General features: G+C 38.6%; 1 protein-coding gene and 1 long non-coding RNA gene across 7 annotated transcripts in view; one reads left to right on the top strand and one right to left on the bottom strand.

Moving 5' to 3' along the window:
• LOC102156150 overlaps positions 1-1347 on the bottom strand; it is a 68431-nt gene extending 67084 nt beyond the window's left edge. For all 4 annotated transcript variants that reach the window (XR_005368017.1, XR_005368016.1, XR_005368015.1 and 1 more), the window contains exon 1: positions 1231-1347. This is a non-coding gene — a long non-coding RNA (uncharacterized LOC102156150). The remainder of the gene's footprint in view (positions 1-1230) is intronic.
• Positions 1-20684, top strand: part of MDN1 (midasin AAA ATPase 1) — a 166430-nt gene that overhangs the window by 82067 nt on the left and 63679 nt on the right. For all 3 annotated transcript variants that reach the window (XM_038554729.1, XM_038554731.1, XM_038554730.1), the window contains exons 36-48: positions 152-360; positions 1219-1341; positions 3895-4092; positions 5503-5610; positions 5995-6183; positions 9215-9304; positions 9410-9673; positions 9847-10108; positions 16464-16623; positions 17435-17551; positions 18549-18757; positions 19767-19915; positions 20265-20476. In XM_038554729.1, the coding sequence (XP_038410657.1) occupies positions 152-360; positions 1219-1341; positions 3895-4092; positions 5503-5610; positions 5995-6183; positions 9215-9304; positions 9410-9673; positions 9847-10108; positions 16464-16623; positions 17435-17551; positions 18549-18757; positions 19767-19915; positions 20265-20476 (2290 nt within the window). The remainder of the gene's footprint in view (positions 1-151; positions 361-1218; positions 1342-3894; positions 4093-5502; positions 5611-5994; positions 6184-9214; positions 9305-9409; positions 9674-9846; positions 10109-16463; positions 16624-17434; positions 17552-18548; positions 18758-19766; positions 19916-20264; positions 20477-20684) is intronic.

The following is a 20684-nucleotide window of genomic DNA, read 5'->3' as shown; positions in this document are numbered from 1 at the left end:
AAATGTTGAAATAGGGCTGAGCATTTTCATTACAGATGGTACTTCACTGACTGAAAATCTACTGGTTAGATTCTTAAAGTCTTGAATGGATATGTATATATGATTTGGTTGAGGTCCAACTTGTATGTGGCTTTTCTTTTCTCTATTTAAGGACCTGTCCTTCACAGGAATAATATTGCTGACTATGCCCTTAGTGCAGGCACCACAGCTATGAACACCCAGAGACTCTTAAGAGCTACAAAACTGAACAAACCTATTCTCCTGGAGGGCTCCCCTGGTGTGGGCAAGACAAGTTTGGTGGGAGCATTAGCCAAGGCTTCAGGCAACATCCTTGTTCGAATCAACTTGTCTGAACAGACGGTAAGCTGTCATCCTACAGCTGATGAGGATGGGTATATGGGTAATGGATTTATCTGTTTATAGAGTTTCTTAATCAAAAATAGTTCTGACCTTTTCAGTACTCCAAATATGTCTTAGTGATAAAAGACCACAGCAACATGAGCTTCTAAACTAAGTGTCTTTTTGGATACATGAATAACTGATATCTATAATATTGTGCTCTCTAGATGCTTTATTCTAATAGTCTTTTGAGAGGTAATTGCCCAATTCTGTATACTCTCCTTTATTTTTGTACTTTCTCGGAAAAAAATTAGTAGAAATAAAATGTCCATTTAACAGTCTTACTAAATTATGGGACAAGAGGTGACAAATGAAACTCTCTAGGAATGAGGTCTTGGAGAGGGCCTGGATACTATTACTGGTCTTTGTTTTTATTTTATTTGTTTAAAGATTTTATTTATTTATTCATGGTAGACACAGAGACAGGCAGTGACACAGGGAGAAGCAGGCTCCTCATAAGGAACCCTGGACCCGAGTTTACACCCTAAGCCAAAGGCAGATTCAATCACCGAGCCACGCAGGCGTCCCTATTTGTTTTGAGTTTTATTTTTTATAAAGCTCACCAATTAATTTCCAAGTATAGCTACAGTTGAGAACTACTGATACAGAGCTCTAACTCCAAATGATTGATAGGACGATTCTTCAGAGCATGTCTGGGCTCCTGGTAAAGAGTGCTAGGATTGGTTAGTTCTGTCTTGGGTATAAAAAGGAAAAGTGACATAAGGCCCAAGAATTTATCAGTTTAGATTTATGGTCTTGAGATCTAGTTAATTTTTTTATGTAATGTTGGCTTTTCCTCCTTTCTACCCCCTCTCAAAGGACATCACAGACCTGTTTGGAGCAGATCTACCTGTTGAAGGTGGCAAGGGAGGAGAGTTTGCCTGGCGGGATGGCCCCTTGCTGGCAGCTCTGAAGGCAGGCCATTGGGTTGTGTTGGATGAGGTAAGAGGACTGTCTGTCATGCCAAGCATGGGGTCACAATGGGAAGAGCAGTCATACTTTTCATATTGCTAGGCTGTATCTCATTGCTGTTTTGCTAGTAAAGATAAATTCTCTAATGAAGAAAAGTCCTCCATGGTTTCTTTTAAGAATAAGAAAAGTCACTTGTATAAAGCACATATAGAAGCCCCTATATATACAAGCCACCACTCTTTTTGTAAGCCAGCTTCCAGAGAAAAACTGTCTCTTTACCAGTTTATACTGTGGTCTCTGGTGGGCTTGTTTGGTATTTTGTATGTACTTCATGAGTGTTAATACAAAGCAGTGTCAACCACCACATGTTTTATAAGTACAACAGAAAGACTGCAGGATGTTATTTTAAGAGGCATACAAAAAATGGTGAGAAAACAGTCAGTGTTACATGTGCATCTTGGATAAGTTTTTGGCTGGGGAGAACAGAACCCCTCATGATACCTGGGATAAATGCTGAATCTTAGTGACTAGCAGGCAGCTGGAGATAATGAAAAGTGATGCACAAAAATAGAATTAAGACTATGGGCAAAGGTGTTGGGTCACTTTGGGATATGCCTTGTTAATCCAGGAAAAAGCTGGGAAGTAGTTGTGAACTTCAGCGATTGGTGTGATCAAAATGCTATGGATGGAAATTTTGAGACTGGCCCCAGTGGGTCCTAAGATTCACATCCTTTGGGTCTGAGGTTGGAGGGTGGGCTGTGGGATTTCTTTTCAGCTGAGCTGCTTCCTACTTAGCATGGGGGAGATATTAAGGAGGAAGGAGGTGTGTCCCATTCCGATTTTTGGAAAAAAGATGCCTGATAGTATTCTTCAGCCAAGGTGAAAAAAAAAAGAGCCTGGTTTTAAAGTTTAAGGCTCAGACCATACTCTTATTGGTTGGAAATGCATCCAGGTACCCAAGACATTCTTGACTGCAGTCACATTTAAGAGTAGTTTTTAGAGTTTTATCTGTTTGAGAATATTCGGTGGAATTTTTGTTTTGTAGTGTTTATGTAAACATGACACTTGAAATTCTAATATAATGTAGTTCAGTTTTTTTGCCCATTTGCATTTTATTGATTTTACATTTTCCTTATTGAATTTTTCCATGTTCCTTCAAAACTATCACACTTCGCATCCCTGACCTCTGAACTTAGCATCTGAAGACCTCCATTCAACTCTTTTCATTTTTGGCACAGAAACTTCTTCTTCTTTTTCTTCTTTTTTTTTTTTTAATATTTTATTTATTTTATTAGAGAGAGAGAGAGGCAGAGACACAGGCAGAGGGAGAAGCAGGCTCTATGCAGGGAGCCCGACATGGGACTCGATCCTGGGACTCCAGGATCACGCCCTGGGCTGAAGGCAGCCCTAAACCACTGAGCCACCGGAGCTGCACAGAAACTTCTCATATTTGTTCTTGTTCACAAAAATGTTGGTGAAAGTTAGCTGTGTCAGTCTCCTTTGTGTGGTTTATGTCATGGCTTTGAAGCCCATTTGGAGATTTCATTCAGTATTTGAGCTGGGAAAGATACTTATTTAAGTATGTAAGGAGCAGTCTTTGTCTTTAAAGGTCTCAGAGTTGCAAAAGTGAGATCTCTGTACTGGTAAGTTCTTTTGGTAAGCTGGGATGTGCAAGGTAGGTCCATATAGGGGTGAATACAAAGGATACAGTTTAATTTTAGAGAAGATTTTAACTGCTTTTTTAAAAAAAATTCAGAGTATTTATTCAGTTTACTTAAAAGTTCTTGATAATTTATATACCCTAGATGTCTGACGTGTGTTTGTGCGTGCGTGCGTGTGTGTGTGTGAAATAATAGGATGAATAAACTTGGTTTAAGAAATAGAATGTGGGGATCCCTGGGTGGTGCAGCGGTTTGGCGCCTGCCTTTGGCCCAGGGCGCGATCCTGGAGACCTGGGATCGAATCCCACGTCGGGCTCCCGGTGCATGGAGCCTGCTTCTCCCTCTGCCTATGTCTCTGCCTCTCTCTCTCTCTGTGACTATCATAAATAAAAAAAAAAAAAAAAAAGAAAGAAATAGAATGTGGGATGCCTGGGTGGTTCAGTGGTTGAGCACCTGTCCCTGGCTTGGGGCGTGATCCGTGGTCTCAGGATTGAGTCCCACGTCAGGCTCCCTGCCTGGAGCCTGCTTCTCCCTCTGCCTACTCTTTGCCTTTCTCTCTCTGTGTCTCTCATGAATAAATAAAATCTTAAAAAAAAAAAAAGAAAGAAATAAAATGTTACCAGGGTTCCTAGGGTGGCTCAATTGGTTAAGCATCTGACTCTTGGTTTTGTCTTCCAAGGAATTGAGTCCCAAGGCAGGCCCTGTGCTCAGCAGGGGGTCTACTGGAGATTCTCTCTACCCCTCATACCTTCCTCCCTTCTTTCAAAAAAAAAATCTAAAAAAAAATAGAATATTATTTATATTGTTTGAGCTTTCTCCTCTTGAAAACAATACTGTTCTACTTTTTATGCATATTATTCTGCTTTTTGGTATAGTTATGCCATATTTATATGTAATAAATATGTATATTTTCTTCAAATAGCTCAACCTGGCTTCTCAGTCTGTATTGGAAGGACTCAATGCTTGTTTTGACCACAGAGGAGAAATCTATGTTCCTGAGTTAGGAATGAGTTTTCAAGTACAGCATGAAAAGACGAAGATTTTCGGGTGTCAAAATCCTTTTAGACAAGGAGGTGGGAGGAAGGGCTTGCCAAGGTCTTTCCTTAACAGATTCACTCAGGTAAGATTTGCTGTTGCCATGGAGACTACAGGTGGAGTGTCGAGGGTGATAAGACTGCTGGCACAAAGCTATTAGGACACTCACTATAAGAATGAGAGAGCATCAGTTTAATGATCTGTTTCTCAATTCTGTGTCTTTATGTAATGACTATTGATGTGACTGATTTCCCATCATCACTCTCCTCCTGGTATGAGTCCCTTTGTCTTTAGTTAGGAGGATCTGGTGTGTTATCAGTTAGCAGAGAGTAAGGTAACCATTCCTCCAGGAAATCCCATTACTGTGCTCAAAATAAAGGCCAGTAATCAGCCTTTCCAGGTGTCTAAGTGATCTATTAAAATACTGAATTTTTTTTTATGATGAAAATAATGCATTTCAGTTAAAGTGAGAAAGAGGGACGCCTGCGTGGCTCAGCGGTTGAGTGTCTGCCCTCGGCCCAGGGTGTGATCCTGGGGTCCGTGGATTTGAGTCCCACCTCGGGCTACCTACAGGGAGCCTGCTCCTTCCTCTGCCTGTGTCTCTGCCTCTCTCTCTCTCTCTCTCATGAATAAATACAATCTTAAAAAAAAAATAAAAATAAAGTGAGAAAGAACAGAAAACTACCAGGAAGAATAAAAAAGTCCAGTATTCTCCATACCAGAGTCAATTATTATTAACATTCGATGTCTTTCTTCCTGCCTATATTCTCATTTGCAGAAATGCGGGGGTGGGGGTGGGGGAGAATGTGTGTGTGTACATATGCTTACTTGTTTTAACATTTATTTGCCAAAGTTTGATTCGGCTCCAGTTTGAAATGGCTCTAGATGTTAGCTTTCTTTAATGTCCCTTTCCATTGACAGTTAATAATTTGCTGAATATCTTTTCAGAATAATTTATTATGAAGAATTTCAAACATTTAAACTTTTCAATTGAAAAGTTGAAAATTTAAAAAAAAACATTTATTTATTCATGAGAGACACAGAAAGAGAGAGAGGCAGAGATAGGCAGAAAGAGAAAGAGGCTCCATGCAGGGAGCCTGACGTGGGACTCGATCCCAGGTCTCCAGGATCATGCCCTGGGCTGAAGGCAGCGCTAAACCATTGAGCCACCTGGGCTGCCCAAAAAAGTTGAAATTTTAAAGTTAATGCTCCTATGCACTTAAAAAATTCACTAGCATGGAGCTAACAACAAAACCTCTGTTGCCTGCATTTCGTTTATCTTTAGGATTCTGTATCCTAAAAATGCAAGGAAAGATTTCTTTTCTTTTTCTTTTTTTTTGGAAAGATTTCTTTTACTCAATTTTTATATATATCTAAACTGAGGTATCGTTACTTTGGTGTTAAATAACAGTTTTACTTTACAAGTGGTAGTCCTTCTTGGTGTTCAGTAAAGAGAAGCAATAGCATTTCTTCGTGTTCTTTTTGGATTCGATAGGTCTTTGTGGATCCCCTTACAGTAATTGACATGGAGTTCATTGCTAGTACTCTGTTTCCAGCCATTGACAAAAATATTGTTAAGAAGATGGTTGCTTTCAATAACCAAGTAAGTACCTACTTGTATTGTTTTTTATTTTCATGCTGTGATAGAACCATAAGTCTTTTTTAGAACCATAATTTTTTCAATGTGGGATACCATCAAATTTACCAGTCTCTCTAAAATAAACCACATTGAATAATACACATTTTTAGTGGAAGAAACTACTCATTTGAGGATTATAGTAATTCAGATCTATTTTGTGTATGGATGTTAATGCTTACCAAGAGTATCCTAATTTAGACATCTGGGTTGGGAGAAAGAGACATTTGTATCAAACCTGCTAATTTCTGTTTCCCGATTATGTATGCATTTGTAGTACAATAAAAGTACTTAAGGCAGTGCCTACCAATGGGACATGTTTCCCAGTAATGAATGGCGTTTTCTTTTTAGATTGATCATGAAGTGACTGTTGAAAAGAAATGGGGGCAAAAAGGAGGACCCTGGGAATTCAACCTTCGGGACCTTTTCCGCTGGTGTCAGTTGATGCTAGTTGACCAGTCTCCCGGGTGTTATGATCCTGGTCAACATGTGTTTTTGGTCTATGGTGAGAGAATGAGAACCAAGGAAGACAAAGAAAAGGTGAGTTTCACTCTTGTTCCTTGTGTTTTTTTCCATCTGAAAGTTGATTTCTTCCTAAGGGAGAGAAAAGGCATACTCACTAATAATACTAACCTCAGGAAAGCTGCTTAGAATTTAGAAGTTAAAGAGACTAAATGTTCACCTATCTCAAGGTCTCAAAGTGCAGAGTAGTTTGCTTTGGAATACACAATTTGTTGATCTCTCTGAACCCTCTTATTGCAAACCTTCTTAAAACTATGGCCTCCCAAGGGGATCCCTGGGTGGCTCAGCGGTTTGGCGCTTGCCTTTGGCCCAGGGCGCGATCTGGAGTCCCAGGATCGAGTCCCACGTCGGGCTCCTGGCATGGAGCCTGCTTCTCCTTCCTCCTGTGTCTCTGCCCCTCTCTCTCTCTCTCTCTCTCTCTCGGTCTATCATAAATAAATAAATACATAAATAAATCTTAAAAAGAAAAAAAAAACTATGGCCTCCCAGTAATAAATAAATAAAGAACTAGGTCAAAAAAAAAAAAAAAAGAACTAGGTCTTCATCATCTTTCAAGGCACAAAGGGGAGAAACAGGAGGAGACAGGTGATAATCAGTAGAGGAGGAGGGTTTTCTGTTTTTAAATAAACTTTTGAGCTACAAAGCCTTTTATCTAGAAAATATAAGTAGGTATTGTAGGAGAATATTCTGTATCTGAATGGAAATAAAAATATCTCCTTTGTAAATAGAAAATGACACTAGAATTTCTAGCCAATATTAGAACAACTAATCAGCTGTTCATTTTGCTTTGTGGTATTTAAAGTCCAGTCTCACAGAATACTCACAGTAGCTGCAGGCAAGAGGCACTATCATGACCTCTTCCCAATGAGGATCCAGTGCCTAGAGTCATGGGGTATCACCTATAGTAAGTGGTAGAGCCAGCACTCCAGCCCCGAACTTTCCTTCCATCTCACAATTGTAGCCAAATGTTAACTCATTTATTATGTACAAGTGGCTTTTGGTCATTATATTAGAATAAAGTATTCACCTAGTTTTTAGAAAATATAATTTTATTACTTATAATTCATATACCATCACCTAGAACTTTATTTTCTTTGTCCACTTACTAATTATAGTGTATTCATTGTGGCAAGACCCTGGCCAGTTAATTGGGTAATTGATGTTAGATGGTATGTCACTATAAGGAAAGGTTTCTGTCCGTTCTCTGTGTCAGTTATTGTAATTCACACCCACAAAAGTGAGGAAAAATAGTAATAGGAGAAAGGCTTATTTAAGCTGGAAGAGTTTGAGTAAATTCAGTCTGACTTAATAAAACTAAATAAACCACATTGTGAATGTATTTGTAATTTTAATTCTGGTGGACTATTAGGGAGAGGAGAGGATAATCTGCCTTGGAGTAGAATATAAGGTCACTGAGTACCTGGACCCAGCAGTATGTGACAGGAGCACTTTCTCGTGTGCTGCTCTTTGACCCCTAGTCAACATTTGGTACTGATAATAATTTTACCTTTTTTTTTTTTTCCTGTTTGTCAAACTCTTATTAATTTTTTTAGTTGAGATATAACTAACATATAAACATTATTTTCAGGTGTATAACACAGTGATTCAGTATTTGTTTACCTTGTGGAATGATCATAATATGTCTAGTTAACACGTGTCACCTTACATAGTTAAAAAAGACTTTCCTTTGGATGACAACTTTTGAAACTTGTTCTATTAGCAATTTTCAAATACACAATACTGTATTATTGACTACAGTCACCATGCTGTACATTCTGTCCTATGACTTATTTTATAATATTGTTATCTTATTTTCTGACTTTAGTCCAGTGTACAGTGATAATGAGTTTTGGCTGCTTTGTTAGAAACATGCAATTTGGTGTACTTATTTTGGGTGGCCGGAATTTTTCTTGCTACTCTGGACTAAATTGTGTATTTTACACATCCCTAGCTATCCTCTCTGCCCCAATTCCTCTTAAAAAGAAATCCAGGAAGGAAAGAAGTAGGGCTATAGGCAAGTTTTCTAATTGTATTTCTGGTAAGGAAGGGATAACTAATGTAAATAATCAGAAAAATGGCAATGGTTGTCATTCTACATAAATATTTAGAAAGCTAAAATCATATTATGGAATAAATCACTTACTAACCATGAGTAAATCCTATAACTCTTATGAATTCTGCTATCTATATCTATAAAGTAGAAATGATACCTATCTTGCAAGGCTGTAAGGATCAGAAATAATCTATTAAAGCACTTCTATAATGTTTGGCACATAATAGATGCTCAAAAAATGGTCACTGCTCTTCAAAATCTTCAGACTATTCTACCTTCTTTTTAGATGGTATCTTGAATGAGGAAAGCAGATTCAGGGAGGCGTGGGTGGCTCAGTGGTTGAGCCTCTGCTTTCAGCTCAGGACATGATCCTTGAGACCTGGGATTGAGTCCCATATTGGGCTGCCTCTCTGTGTGTGTCTCGTGAATAAATGAATAAAATCTTTTAACAAAAAGAAAAAGGAAAGCAGATTCATTTTTCATCTGTAGATTTGCCATAATATCCATGGCTTTAATTTATGATATATTCTCAACTGGAATCTCAAATAGTTTGAGATTAGGTGATTACTCTTTTCTTGAGTTCCAGTTTGCTTTCATTCTGAAGATTTATTTTATTTTATTTTATTTTTTTAAATTTTTATTTATTTATGATAGTCACACACACACACACAGAGAGAGAGAGAGAGAGGCAGAGACATAGGCAGAGGGAGAAGCAGGCTCCATGCACCGGGAGCCCGACGTGGGATTCGATCCCGGGTCTAGAGGATCGCGCCCTGGGCCAAAGGCAGGCGCTAAACCGCTGCGCCACCCAGGGATCCCCTCATTCTGAAGATTTAAATAAATGTAATCTATAAGAGAAAAATCAAAAGGATAGGGAAATTGTGACTAGTGTTCATTCACAGTATCGTGATATCTCTTGCTGTGCATGTTTTCTAGAAGATTTGGCTCAGAATTTGATGAAGTGATTCATGTTTTGATTGTATTATCTTCATTTAGGTCATTGCTGTGTTCAAGGATGTGTTTAATTCAAGTTCCAACCCTTACTTGGGAACCAGACTATTTCACATCACTCCTTATGATGTTCAGGTGAGTCATGTAGGATAAACCACTATTCTTTTACATTTTTCTTTGATTTCCTCTGCCCCCACAACCAGGCACACTTGTGAAATCTGACTGGCATGTCTTTTTCAGCTGGGCTACTCTGTCCTTTCCCGTGGTAGTTACGTTCCTCTCCTGTCCCGCCGTCCCCTGTTGCTCCTGCACCAGTCATTACAGTCTCTGGAGTCTATTATGAAATGTGTGCAGATGAGCTGGATGGTCATCCTTGTGGGTCCAGCCTCTGTGGGCAAGACCAGCCTGGTCCAGCTTCTGGCACACCTTACTGGTCACACGTTAAAGATCATGGCTATGAACAGTGCAATGGATACTACAGAGCTTCTGGGTGGATTTGAGCAGGTAAAGTCTGCCTTTGCATTTTCAGTCAAAACATGTATAATGCTGTGGTCTGACTCTTGGTCTTTTGTGTTGGTGACTACAAGTAGGAATTTTTGTTTTGTTTTTTAATTTAAAGGAGTGTTCTTTTGACTCTGGCCAGTGGCTATGATGAGTTTATGCTCTGGAAATTTCAGGTTGATCTTATACGGCCATGGAGGCAGCTGCTAGAAAAGGTGGAAGGCACTGTAAGGGCACTGTTAAGAGACAGCCTTCTTATCAGTTCTGATGATGCAGAAGTAGTGCTACGAGCCTGGAGTCACTTTCTTCTGACTTATAAGCCCAAGTGTCTTGGAGATGCTGGTAAAGGTATCACGATGGAGATTGTCAACAAGCTGGAAGCAGTATTATTGCTTATGCAGCGACTCAACAACAAAATCAACTCCTACTCCAAGGCAGGTATGTGTGTTTGGATATGTGTATCAGATATGTAGATAGTATTGTCCATGTAGTGTCCATGTATAAGTAGTAATGTATTTGTAAGGTATTATCTGTAATTTTTTAATTAATGTAATAGTTATTAAGAAAACTTGAAAATATTTGTTTCGGAAAGTAACATGAAGCTGATGTAAAATAACTTAGAATTACCATAAAGCAAAAATGAAAGAAATTTAGTGAGCTTGATAGTTTATCTTGTATGTAATCATCTATGATAGTAAATCATTTGCGTGTAAACTGGCTTTATTTTTTTCTTGGCTTTTAAAACTAGTTAAATAATTTCTCAAAATATTAACATTTATTCATTCATTCAGTTAGTTATGATTTTATTTACTTATTCATGAGAGACTCAGAGAGAGAGACAGAAATGGAGGCAGAGTGAGAAGCAGGCTCCATGCAGGGAGCCTGATGCAAGCCTCACTCCCAGGACCGCGAGATCACGCCCTGAGCCAAAGACAGATGCTCAACCGCTGAGCCACCTAGGCGTCCCTAAAATTTTATTTTATTTTAAATTATTATTTATTTATTTGAAAGAGAGTGCACGCTCAAGAGAGCATGAGTGTATGGGGGGTTGAGGGGTGGAAGGGAGAGAAGAGAAACAAGCAGACTCCCTGCTGAGCAGGGAGCCTGACTTGGGGCTCTATCCCAGGACCCTAGATCATGACCTGAGCCAAAGGCAGATGCTTAATCAACTGAGCCACCCAGGCACTCCCCAAAATTAAATATTTAAATGGGAGAATAGAAATCTAAATTGATCATTAGGACGTGTTTATTAGTTTTGTATAGAAAGTGGAAGAAAATCTTCAGTTAACATGGAAACTTCTCTCATTTTGTGGTGCAGTTTTTTGGGTGATGAAGACTATGCTTTTAGGGAAGATTAAAGGCTCATAGATTGTGTCTGTCACTATGATTGTCATCTTTTATTTTCAAAGCCTGTTACTGGTTATAAAGGGTTGATTCCTTAGAGATAAAGAAGTGAGACTCCTCTCATCTAGCTCTATAAACAATGTATCCATGGCTGTGGGTCAAATAGTTTACTTTCTTAAGCAGGAGAATGATTTTATTGTTGATTTGATTTGTCAATTCCCCCAATTCAAGCCCATTATTTAGATTTGAAATCCTTTCCTCATTCACTCAAATTTAATTGTGAGAGACATTTAATGGAGTTATACATTGGTTTATAAATTTTTTGAAGGTGAGTATTATAAAATTTCCCATTGAGCTATGAATTCCAAGTGGGTGGTAGTCTTGTATTAAAAATTTACTTTTAAACCTCACAATACCACTGCATTACAAGGAAAGATTATCTTCATTTTATGCTTATGGAAATGGTTGCTCATAGAGGTTAAATACCATGCTTAATGTTGTACAGTTACAAAGTGGCTTGACTAGGTTTTGAATCTAATCCTCTAACCTTACAGCCTTCAGTCTAGTTCTTCTATGTATCTTTCAGTTGAAATTTAAATATTTAGAGTAAGTTCTCACAGCTCATTCTAAATACTGCTTATTTAGGAATCACTTTCATATTGAGTAATTTCTTAGGGGCATTAATAGAGTGAGAAAAGGTGTGTCAAACAATTTTTCTGTTTTATTTTTGGCTAAATATTTTTCTCTGTAAATATTTATATCTTAACATTACTGTGAAGATACTTGACTTATATTATTAACATGAGAACTAGAATATATTTATCTTAAATGCTTATGCTTTTTTATAATAGCTGTATTAACATTTTTGCTAATTTCATTATCTGATTTTTGGTTTTGTTCTATTGACTTTTTTTTTCCTGGTTGTAAGTCATATTTTCTTTGTATGTCTAGTAATTTTGATTGGATGCTGGAAATTTTAAGCGCTTAGTGCTGCATTTTTGTTGATCCTTGAGCAACATGGCGTTTGAACTGAATGGGTTGACTTATGTGTGGATTTTTTCCCAAAAATATATAAATGTATTTTCCTTATAATATTTTTAAAATCTTTTAGCTTACTAAGAATTGTAAGAATACAGTATATAGTATATATAGTGTGCATAATGTGTTAATAGACTGCTGCTGGTAAGGTGGCTATTAGTGGTTAGGTTTTTGAGGAGTCAGAAGTTATGTGTGGCTTTGTATGTTGCTATCCAATTTCCCCAGCACCATTTTTCTTTCTTTCTTTTTTTAAAGATTTTATTTATTCATGAGAGACAGAAAGAGAGAGAGGCAGACACACAGGCAGAGGGAGAAGCAGACTCCATGCAGGGAGTCTGATGTGGGACTCAATCCTGGGTCTCCAGGACCACGCCCTGGGCTGAAGGCAGGCGCTAAACCGCTGAGCCACCCAGGGATCCCTCCCAGCACCATTTTTATAATTGAAGAGATTGTCATTACCCCATCGTGTATTCTTGGTTCCTTTGTTGTAAATTACTTGACCATATATGTGTGGAATTTTCTTTTAATATTGCTTTGGCTATTTGGGATCTTTTATAGTTCCATACAAATTTTAGCCTTATTTCTACTATTTCAGTGAAAAATATCACTGGAATTTTGATAGGGATTGTATTTAATCTGTATATAGCTTTGGATAGTTTGGAAATTTTAATATACATTAGTCCAAGAGAACAAAATATCTTTGTATTTATTTGTGTCTTCATCGTTTCTTTTGTTAATGTCTTGCAGTTTTCAACATACAGATCTTTCACAGCCTTGGTTAAATTTATTCCTGTCTATTTTTAATGTGATTATAAATGTGATTGTTTCAATTTCCTATAGTTTATTATTAGTGTATAGAAACAGTGAATTTTTTAAATATTTTATTTATTTATTCATAGAGACAGAGAGAGAGACAGAGAGAGAGAGAGGCAGAGACACAGGCAGAGGGAGAAGCAGGCTCCATGCAGGGAACCCTATGTGGGATTCTATCCCAGTCTCCAGGATCATACCCCGGGCTGCAGGCAGTGCCAAACTGCTGTGCCACCGGGGCTGCACCACAGTGAATTTTTGTGTGTTGATTTTGTGTTCTGCAAGTTCACTGAATTTTTTTTCTTTTTTTGTGGTGGTGTAGGGTTTTCTCTATGTAATGTTACATCATGTGCAAATAGTGACAGTTTTCCTTTTTCCTTTCCAATTCAGATGGTTTATTTTTCTCTCCTAATTGCTCTGGCTTGGATTTCCAGTATTGTGTTGAATAAAATGGTGAGAGTTGACATCCTTACCTTGTTCTTGATCTCAGAGGAAAAGCTGTCAGCTTTTTGTTGCTGAGTGTGATGTTATCTGTGTTATAATAAAACTATATATAGTAATATATTAATATGTTGAAGCATATTCCCTCTGTACTCACTTTATTAAGGGTTTTTATCATGAATGGATGTTGAATTTTGTCAGGTGCTTTTTCTGCCTCTATTGAAATGGTCATATGATTTTTATCCTCCATTTTTTTTTAAGATTTTATTTATTTATTCATGAGAATACACAGAGAGGAGAGAGAAAGAGGCAGAGACACAGGCAGAGGGAGAAGCAGGCTCCATGCAGGGAGCCCGACATGGGACTCGATCCTGGGTCCCCAGGATCACGCCCTGAGCTGCAGGCGGCGCTAAACCGCTGAGCCACCGGGGCTGCCCTATCCTTCATTTTGTTAACTTGTTTTGTCACATTGATTCACGGATATTGAACCATTTTTGCATCCCTGGAATAAAAACCATTTCATTGTAGTGTATGATCCTTTCACTGTATTGCTGAATTTAGTTTACTGATTGTTTTGTTGGGAATCTTCAGATCTATGTTTATCAGTGATATTAGCCTATATATATTTTTTTTAAGTAGACTCCATGTGGGGCTTGAACTCACAGCTGTAAGCTCAAGAGTTGAATGCTCTACCAACTGAGCCAGCGAGGCACCCATAGGCTGTAATTTTCTTTTCTTGTGGCATCCTTGTCAGGTTTTGGTATCGGGGTAATGCTGACATTATAAAATGAATTTGGAAAAATTCCTTCTTCTTTCTTCTTTTTTCTTCTTCTTCTTCTTCTTCTTCTTCTTCTTCTTCTTCTTCTTCTTCCTCCTCCTCCTCCTCCTCCTCCTCCTCCTCCTCTTCCTCCTCCTCCTCCTCCTCTTTCTTCTTTCTTCTTTCTTCTTTCTTCTTCTTATATTTTTTGGGGAATTGTTTGAGAAAGATTGATACTCTTTTTGAATGTTCGTAGAATTTACCAATTCTATCTCTGCTTATTACAGTTCCATGAGATCAGGAACTCAACCTCTCCTGGCCTCCAGAGCCAGAGGATCAAGAGGCATCCCCTGAGTGATAGCTATAAAAATCAGAGCCCAAGGCTTAATGTAAAAAGCTTTCTAGGAAGTACTGGTGCTCTAGAGCACCACAAAGGAAGAGCACAAAGATCGTGCCCATCAGTCTTCTTCCCCAGATAGTGTTCCAGCGGGCTCTAGGATGTATATGTTATATTAGGTGCTTGCTTCTCAGATGTGTCTTCCATACAGCCAGGTGAGCCTCCTTCACTTTGAGTCTGGGTGCAGTTAGCTGTCTCTCTTAGCTGTGCCCTGGGGTGGATGAGTCTGAGTGTGTGTGAGCCCTTTCTCCGATCACAATCTTGTATTCTTGGGATGCGACCCTGTTGCTTTTAGAAGATAGATGTTTTGAGGGCTTGCCTTTCAGGTTCATGTTTTAGAAGTTGGGATTCCTGATGTGTGGTTCAAACCTTTTTTTTTTTTTTTTAATTTATTTATTTATAATAGTCACAGAGAGAGAGAGAGAGAGAGAGAGAGGGAGGGAGGCAGAGACACAGGTAGAGGGAGTAGCAGGCTCCATGCACTGGGAGCCCGACGTGGGATTCGATCCCGGGTCTCCAGGATCGTGCCCTGGGCCAAAGGCAGGCGCTAAACCGCTGCGCCAACCAGGGATCCCTGGTTCAAACCTTTTGTTCCATAGTGAGAAGCTCCACGTTTTCAGGCTTTTCCAAGTTGTGGGTCACACAGCACTAGAGATAGGGTTTATGGTGAGAATATTTCTCAGCCTATTTGCTTCAATGTGGTAGGTTTGTTTCCAGTCTGTCTGAGACCTCAGTGGTATGTTTGAATTCCCTCTCCTTGCTTTGCGATCCTGAAATTGCTTCCAGGCAGAAATCGAGTGAAATTATAGGGCTTCCTTTCCTTAGGTGTCATAGCCCTCTGCTGTTGGCCAGTGTTTGAAAGCAGTTGTTTCATATATTTGATACAGTTTTTAGGTGGTTAACAGTGGAGGTAAAGTCTAAACTTTATTATTCCTCATGGAGTCCAATGCATAATACTTGGTGATACGAACAAGAGTCATAAGAGAACTTCCAATAAAAAAAAGAGCAGTTGAAAAGTTTTTGGCATGGGCTGTTTAAGCACTAAGCAAATAAATACCAGTTGTTACTATAATCGTATGATATCGTCATTATAAAGAAAGTCTAGTTTAATGGCGTTGATTTTCATTGTGCCAATTTTTAGTGTCCTTTCATTTGATAAAAATGCAGTAATAGGTGGGAGGCATTATCTCCTTATGCCATTTAAGAAATTATAACAAAGATTATTTACCTTTACTATCACCTTTGAGTTCCCTCTACCTAGCCATTAATTCAGAAAGGCATTAAAAAATATTTTCTGCCACCAGCCCTAATTTTTCTTTTCTTTTCTTTTCTTTTCTTTTCTTTTCTTTTCTTTTCTTTTCTTTTCTTTTCTTTTCTTTTCTTTTCTTTTTTCTTTTCTTTTCTATTTTCTTCTTTTCTTTTCTTTTTTTTTTTTTTTACCTGTTTTGTTTAAACAAAAACAAAACAAAAAACCCCTTCTTATTTATACTCTATTACAAAACTTTAAACACTAAGGCCAGGGACTTCTGGGTGGCTCAGCAGTTGAGTGTCTGCCTTTGATTCAGGGTGCGATCCCATTTCAGGGATCGAGTCCTCCATCGGACTCCCTGCAAGGAGCCTGCCTCTCCCTCTGCCTGTGTCTCTGCCTCTCTCTCTCTTTCTCATGAATAAATAAATAAATAAATCTTTTAAAAAAATCTGGGTCAGAAGTTTCCAATTTTCTTTCTTTTTAAAAATATTTTATTTATTCATGAAAGACACACACAGAGAGAGGGGCAGATATACAGGCAGAGGGAGAGGCAGGCTCCATGCAGGGAGCCTGATGTGGGACTCGATCCTAGGTCTCCAGGATCACACCCTGGGCCAAAGGTGGGCACTAAACCACTGAGCCACCCAGGCTGCCCTCCAATTTTCTTTTAATAAACTCTTAGGGTTTTTTGTTTTTCTTTTGTTGGTTTTCTTATTGTCCCAGTTTGAAAATAAACGCTATGGCTGTGACGTTTCAGAATTTGCCAAACTTGTGGAAGAGTTCCGAAATTTTGGGGTGAAGCTTCTGCAGTCCACCAGTGGCCACAGCCATGGCACATTTGAATGGGTTGACAGCATGTTTGTTCGGGCTCTGAAGTCTGGAGATTGGCTTTTGATGGACAATGTTAACTTCTGCAAGTAAGGACCTTCTGCTTAAGCACAAGATTGATATTTGAGATATGGATGTCAAAGTAGAAACCCAGTTGAAAACTCTGGTATTTTGAACCCATTGTTAACTAGATACATATCCCTGTGGTGAACAAAGGTAGTTGGTCATAGTTGTAAGATTTTAGTTTTGTATGACTGTTTTGAATTGAGCTGAAGGCTAACACAATTGGGTTACTTTTCCAACCATTTTTGAGGTAGACCTTTTTATTTAATATCGAAAATACTCCTTTTGTTAGGGTCATTCTTGAGGTCAAATTTTTGAAATAGCGATCTTTTACAGGCCAGACATTTAGTAAATGTGCATCAATGTGTATTGATTTGATTCTAAAGTAAGGAAAAAGGCATCGTAAAACTTCCGTAGTACACAGCATAATAGAAACTATTCCAGGTCAAGATGATGAGTTTCTCTACCTGGACATTTTTTCAGAATGTTTGAATTGAAATCCAGGTGTCTTCAAATTGGTTTGATAATGTTAGGAAGTGGAGAGATGGAAGGAGAAAGAAAAAACAAAGAGCTATAGATCATGGGACAATTTTCCTTAATTTCATTTACTTATTTAACAAATATTTTACATATTTACTGTTTGTAAATCTCTGGAAAGAATGCCTTTGGGGGTGAAAAGGGGAATGGACAGGGAGAGAGAGCACAATTATATATGGGGGGAGTGGTCTATGCTTAAGGACGACCTGAGTCAGGAGCAGTAGGAGGCCTGTGCAAGGAAAATAGAACCAGTGCAGCATGTCAATCTGTCACCATTGTATTTGAATTCTCTTTGTGCAGCCCATCGGTGCTGGATCGTTTGAATGCTTTGCTTGAACCTGGAGGTGTTCTCACCCTTAGTGAGAGGGGGATGATAGATGGATCCACTCCCACCATAACACCAAATCCCAATTTCAGGTATTCTTGCCTCTTAAGTTTCTGCTTAAGAATCTGACTGCCTCATTTAAGTAGGACCTTCTTACGTGTTTTACGTGATTTATTTATCCAGTTATAAGTATGTTCACCCACTTATTGATTCAGTTAGCACATATTTATTGAGGCTTTGCTATTTGCCAGACTCTGGGATCGCATCAGTAAACAAGAAGGGTCTCCTGGCTGGCTCCGTAGGTGGAACATACGACTCTTGATCTTGGAGTTGTGAGTTCAAGCCCCATTGTGGGCACAGAGCTTACTTTAAAAAATAAGAATAAAAAAATAAGAGAGGTGAGGTCCCTATTGTGGGATGATGGTAAAGGGTAGAAGCAGGGAGACTGATCACAAGTTTTTTGCAGTAGTTCAGGCAAGAGATATGATAGCTTAGACTAGCGTGGCCATATGAGTGGGACTTTCTGATGGATGTGTGGGTTGAAAAAAAAGAGGAAGCAAGGATTTTATACAAGTTTTTGGCTTGGGTAATTGGTAAATATGGGGGCCATTTATTGAGAAAGGAAAGACTGGCAAAGGAGCAGGTTTGACATGGGAAGGTTAGCAGGGAATCCACTGTTTAGCTTTGGAGATGTTGGCTAGATGGAGATGTTGCTAGACATATATGAAGGTAATTGTTTCAGGAGAATACACTGCTCCCTTTTCTGATCTCTGTAGGTGAGTTAGAATGATGAATTAGCACTGTCTGATTTGGGGACTATCTGAAAGAATTTATATTCTCAGCATTAAAGGTGCATTGGATAAACAGTTTCTAAGGAGAATAGGTTTAGAGAAACTGATTTTGCTATATTGGTGCATTTTGGCACTAAAAGATAGAATTTAGATGAAAATAGCAGAGTTTTAGTTAACGGTATCTCCCTTGATAAACTCCCTGAAGTTCTAACACATAGGATTTGCCCTCACCAATTGTTGCTGAGCTGCATCATTGGTTGCAACTGTGATTTTAATTTTTTTCCCTTTGAATTGCTAGACTTTTTCTCTCGATGGATCCTGTTCATGGAGAAATATCCCGAGCTATGAGGAATCGTGGACTTGAAATCTACATTTCAGGAGAAGGAGATGGAAACATCCCAGATGACCTGGATCTGAAAGTTCTGCTGCACAGCCTTGGGTTGGTGGGGGATAGTGTGTGTGATAGCCTCTTGGCTCTACACACAGAGATCCAAAGCACTGTAGTAGGTAAGGTGCTTGACTTAACAGGCCTCTGCAGAGTTTTATTCTTCTAGAAATTCATATATTTTTCCATTTGACTGCTAATCTAGGAGTTCTTTTTTTTTTTTTTTTTTTAATCTAGGAGTTCTTAAATTTAGTGTACATACAAATAGGAATTACCAGAAAAGTCTGTTAAAAATAGAGATGTGCTGATGCCTGTCTTCCCCCTACGAGATTGGGTTCAGTAAATCTGGGTGAGACACAGAAATTAGTATTTTAAAGAAGCTCCCCAGATGATTCTGGTAGATTCATTCAGACACTCTTACCTTAAGGAATACTGCTTTAGGCACTAAAATTTGTAAAGTTTATCCCTCTTATCTCGTCATTGAGTCTTTTGAAGATAGTATAAAGAGGGAACTTTGAACTGCTTAAAACAGGGTGTTATTTCTTCTAATAAAACCTATCTGTCCAAATATACAGGAACAGGCAAGAATAATAACAAAGGTAATGATAAATGCTATTTATTGAGTAACTGCTATGTGTTAGGTACAATGTCTATTGGTTTTTTAGTTTTCACATTAATTCTTCATGGCATGTTTTCGTGTTACAGAATAGGGTTCAGAGAGGTTGAATAACTCATCAAAGCCAAGCAGTGAGGCTTTGAATGTAGTTCTGTTGGATTTTAAAGTGCATGGTCCTTTATGAGGCCATGCTCATTTTGCTACTTCAGCGTTTGTCAACTTTAGATTAAGGATATAAATGACCAGGCTTTGTCCTACTTGTAGTTTTCACTTTCCTGCAGTATGTTTGTGACAGCCAGAAATGGAGGGAGGGAGACAAGATAGGGAAGGAATATGAATGTTCTTACAAGTCCATAATGTGCTGGTGAGACTCTAGATTCTACTTAGAAGGCTTTCTAAGGTAAGTGGGTGGATTGAATGAAACAAAGTTTGATGAGAAGATGAATTTATCTGTTTTCATGGGAGATTTTGCAGAATCTGTTGCTCATAGAAGGCAATATTTTTTTTCTTTGTAGGTTCTCCAACGTCCTCTATTTCAACTCTAATTCAGACAGCCTTATTCATTGTGCAGTACCTACAGCGAGGGCTGAGTTTAGACAGAGCCTTTTCTGAAGTATGCTGGGAAGCATATGTCTGCTCCCAGCATTCACCAGCAAACCAGAAGGTACCATGAAGTATTTCAAACAGCTTTCTCATTTATAACACTTTGCATTATTTGGATGGGGGAAATTCTTTTTATTGATGGTGACTTTAATGAACTGAGAGTGGAGCACTTCAGTTATCTGTAGTAGAGATCTGGTATCTAAGTACTTTTCTGGAAAATAGGTTAAATGTAAATATTCTTTGAAACTTAACTGTCTTTAGGCAAAGTGGAATTTAGCTTGTAGTGTTGAAAATTGAAGACTGTGATGAGAGTTGTGGGATGATCACAAAGGTCCTGGAAAACTATTATTCCTCTTCTACTTTTGGTAATAGCACTTAGATGTTGCCTGTGTGTTTTTATCTCCTACCAGCTTGCACAGGCTTTACTGGAGAAACATGTTTTTTCTCTTCGAGCACATGAAACCTGGGGTAACTCCATCCTTGCTCTGGGCCTGTGGCCAGATTCTCTGCCCTCAGCTCTCTTTGCTACAGAAGACTCTCACCTGTCTGTAGTCCGAAGTGATGGACAGATCTTAGTATATTGCCTTAACAGGATGAGCATGAAAACCAGCAGCTGGGCCAGGTTAGTGGAGCCTTGAGTTTGTGTCTCTTTGGCATCTTGACTTTTTTTTGATGGTAGTGGTCATGACCCAACATGTTTGACCGGAATGTTATATGGTCATTTATTACCCAGCTGTTATAGTTTCCTTGTTCATTGTAATATTGCTCCCTATTTATTATTCACTAGATATGTTTTAATTATTCTCCTTTGAAAGGGACTAATCTTTCCC

The sequence above is a fragment of the Canis lupus genome, chromosome 12 (assembly GCF_011100685.1).
Source record: "Canis lupus familiaris isolate Mischka breed German Shepherd chromosome 12, alternate assembly UU_Cfam_GSD_1.0, whole genome shotgun sequence".
Classification (NCBI taxonomy): domain Eukaryota; kingdom Metazoa; phylum Chordata; class Mammalia; order Carnivora; family Canidae; genus Canis; species Canis lupus.
This window is presented reverse-complemented; position numbering and strand designations above follow the sequence as displayed.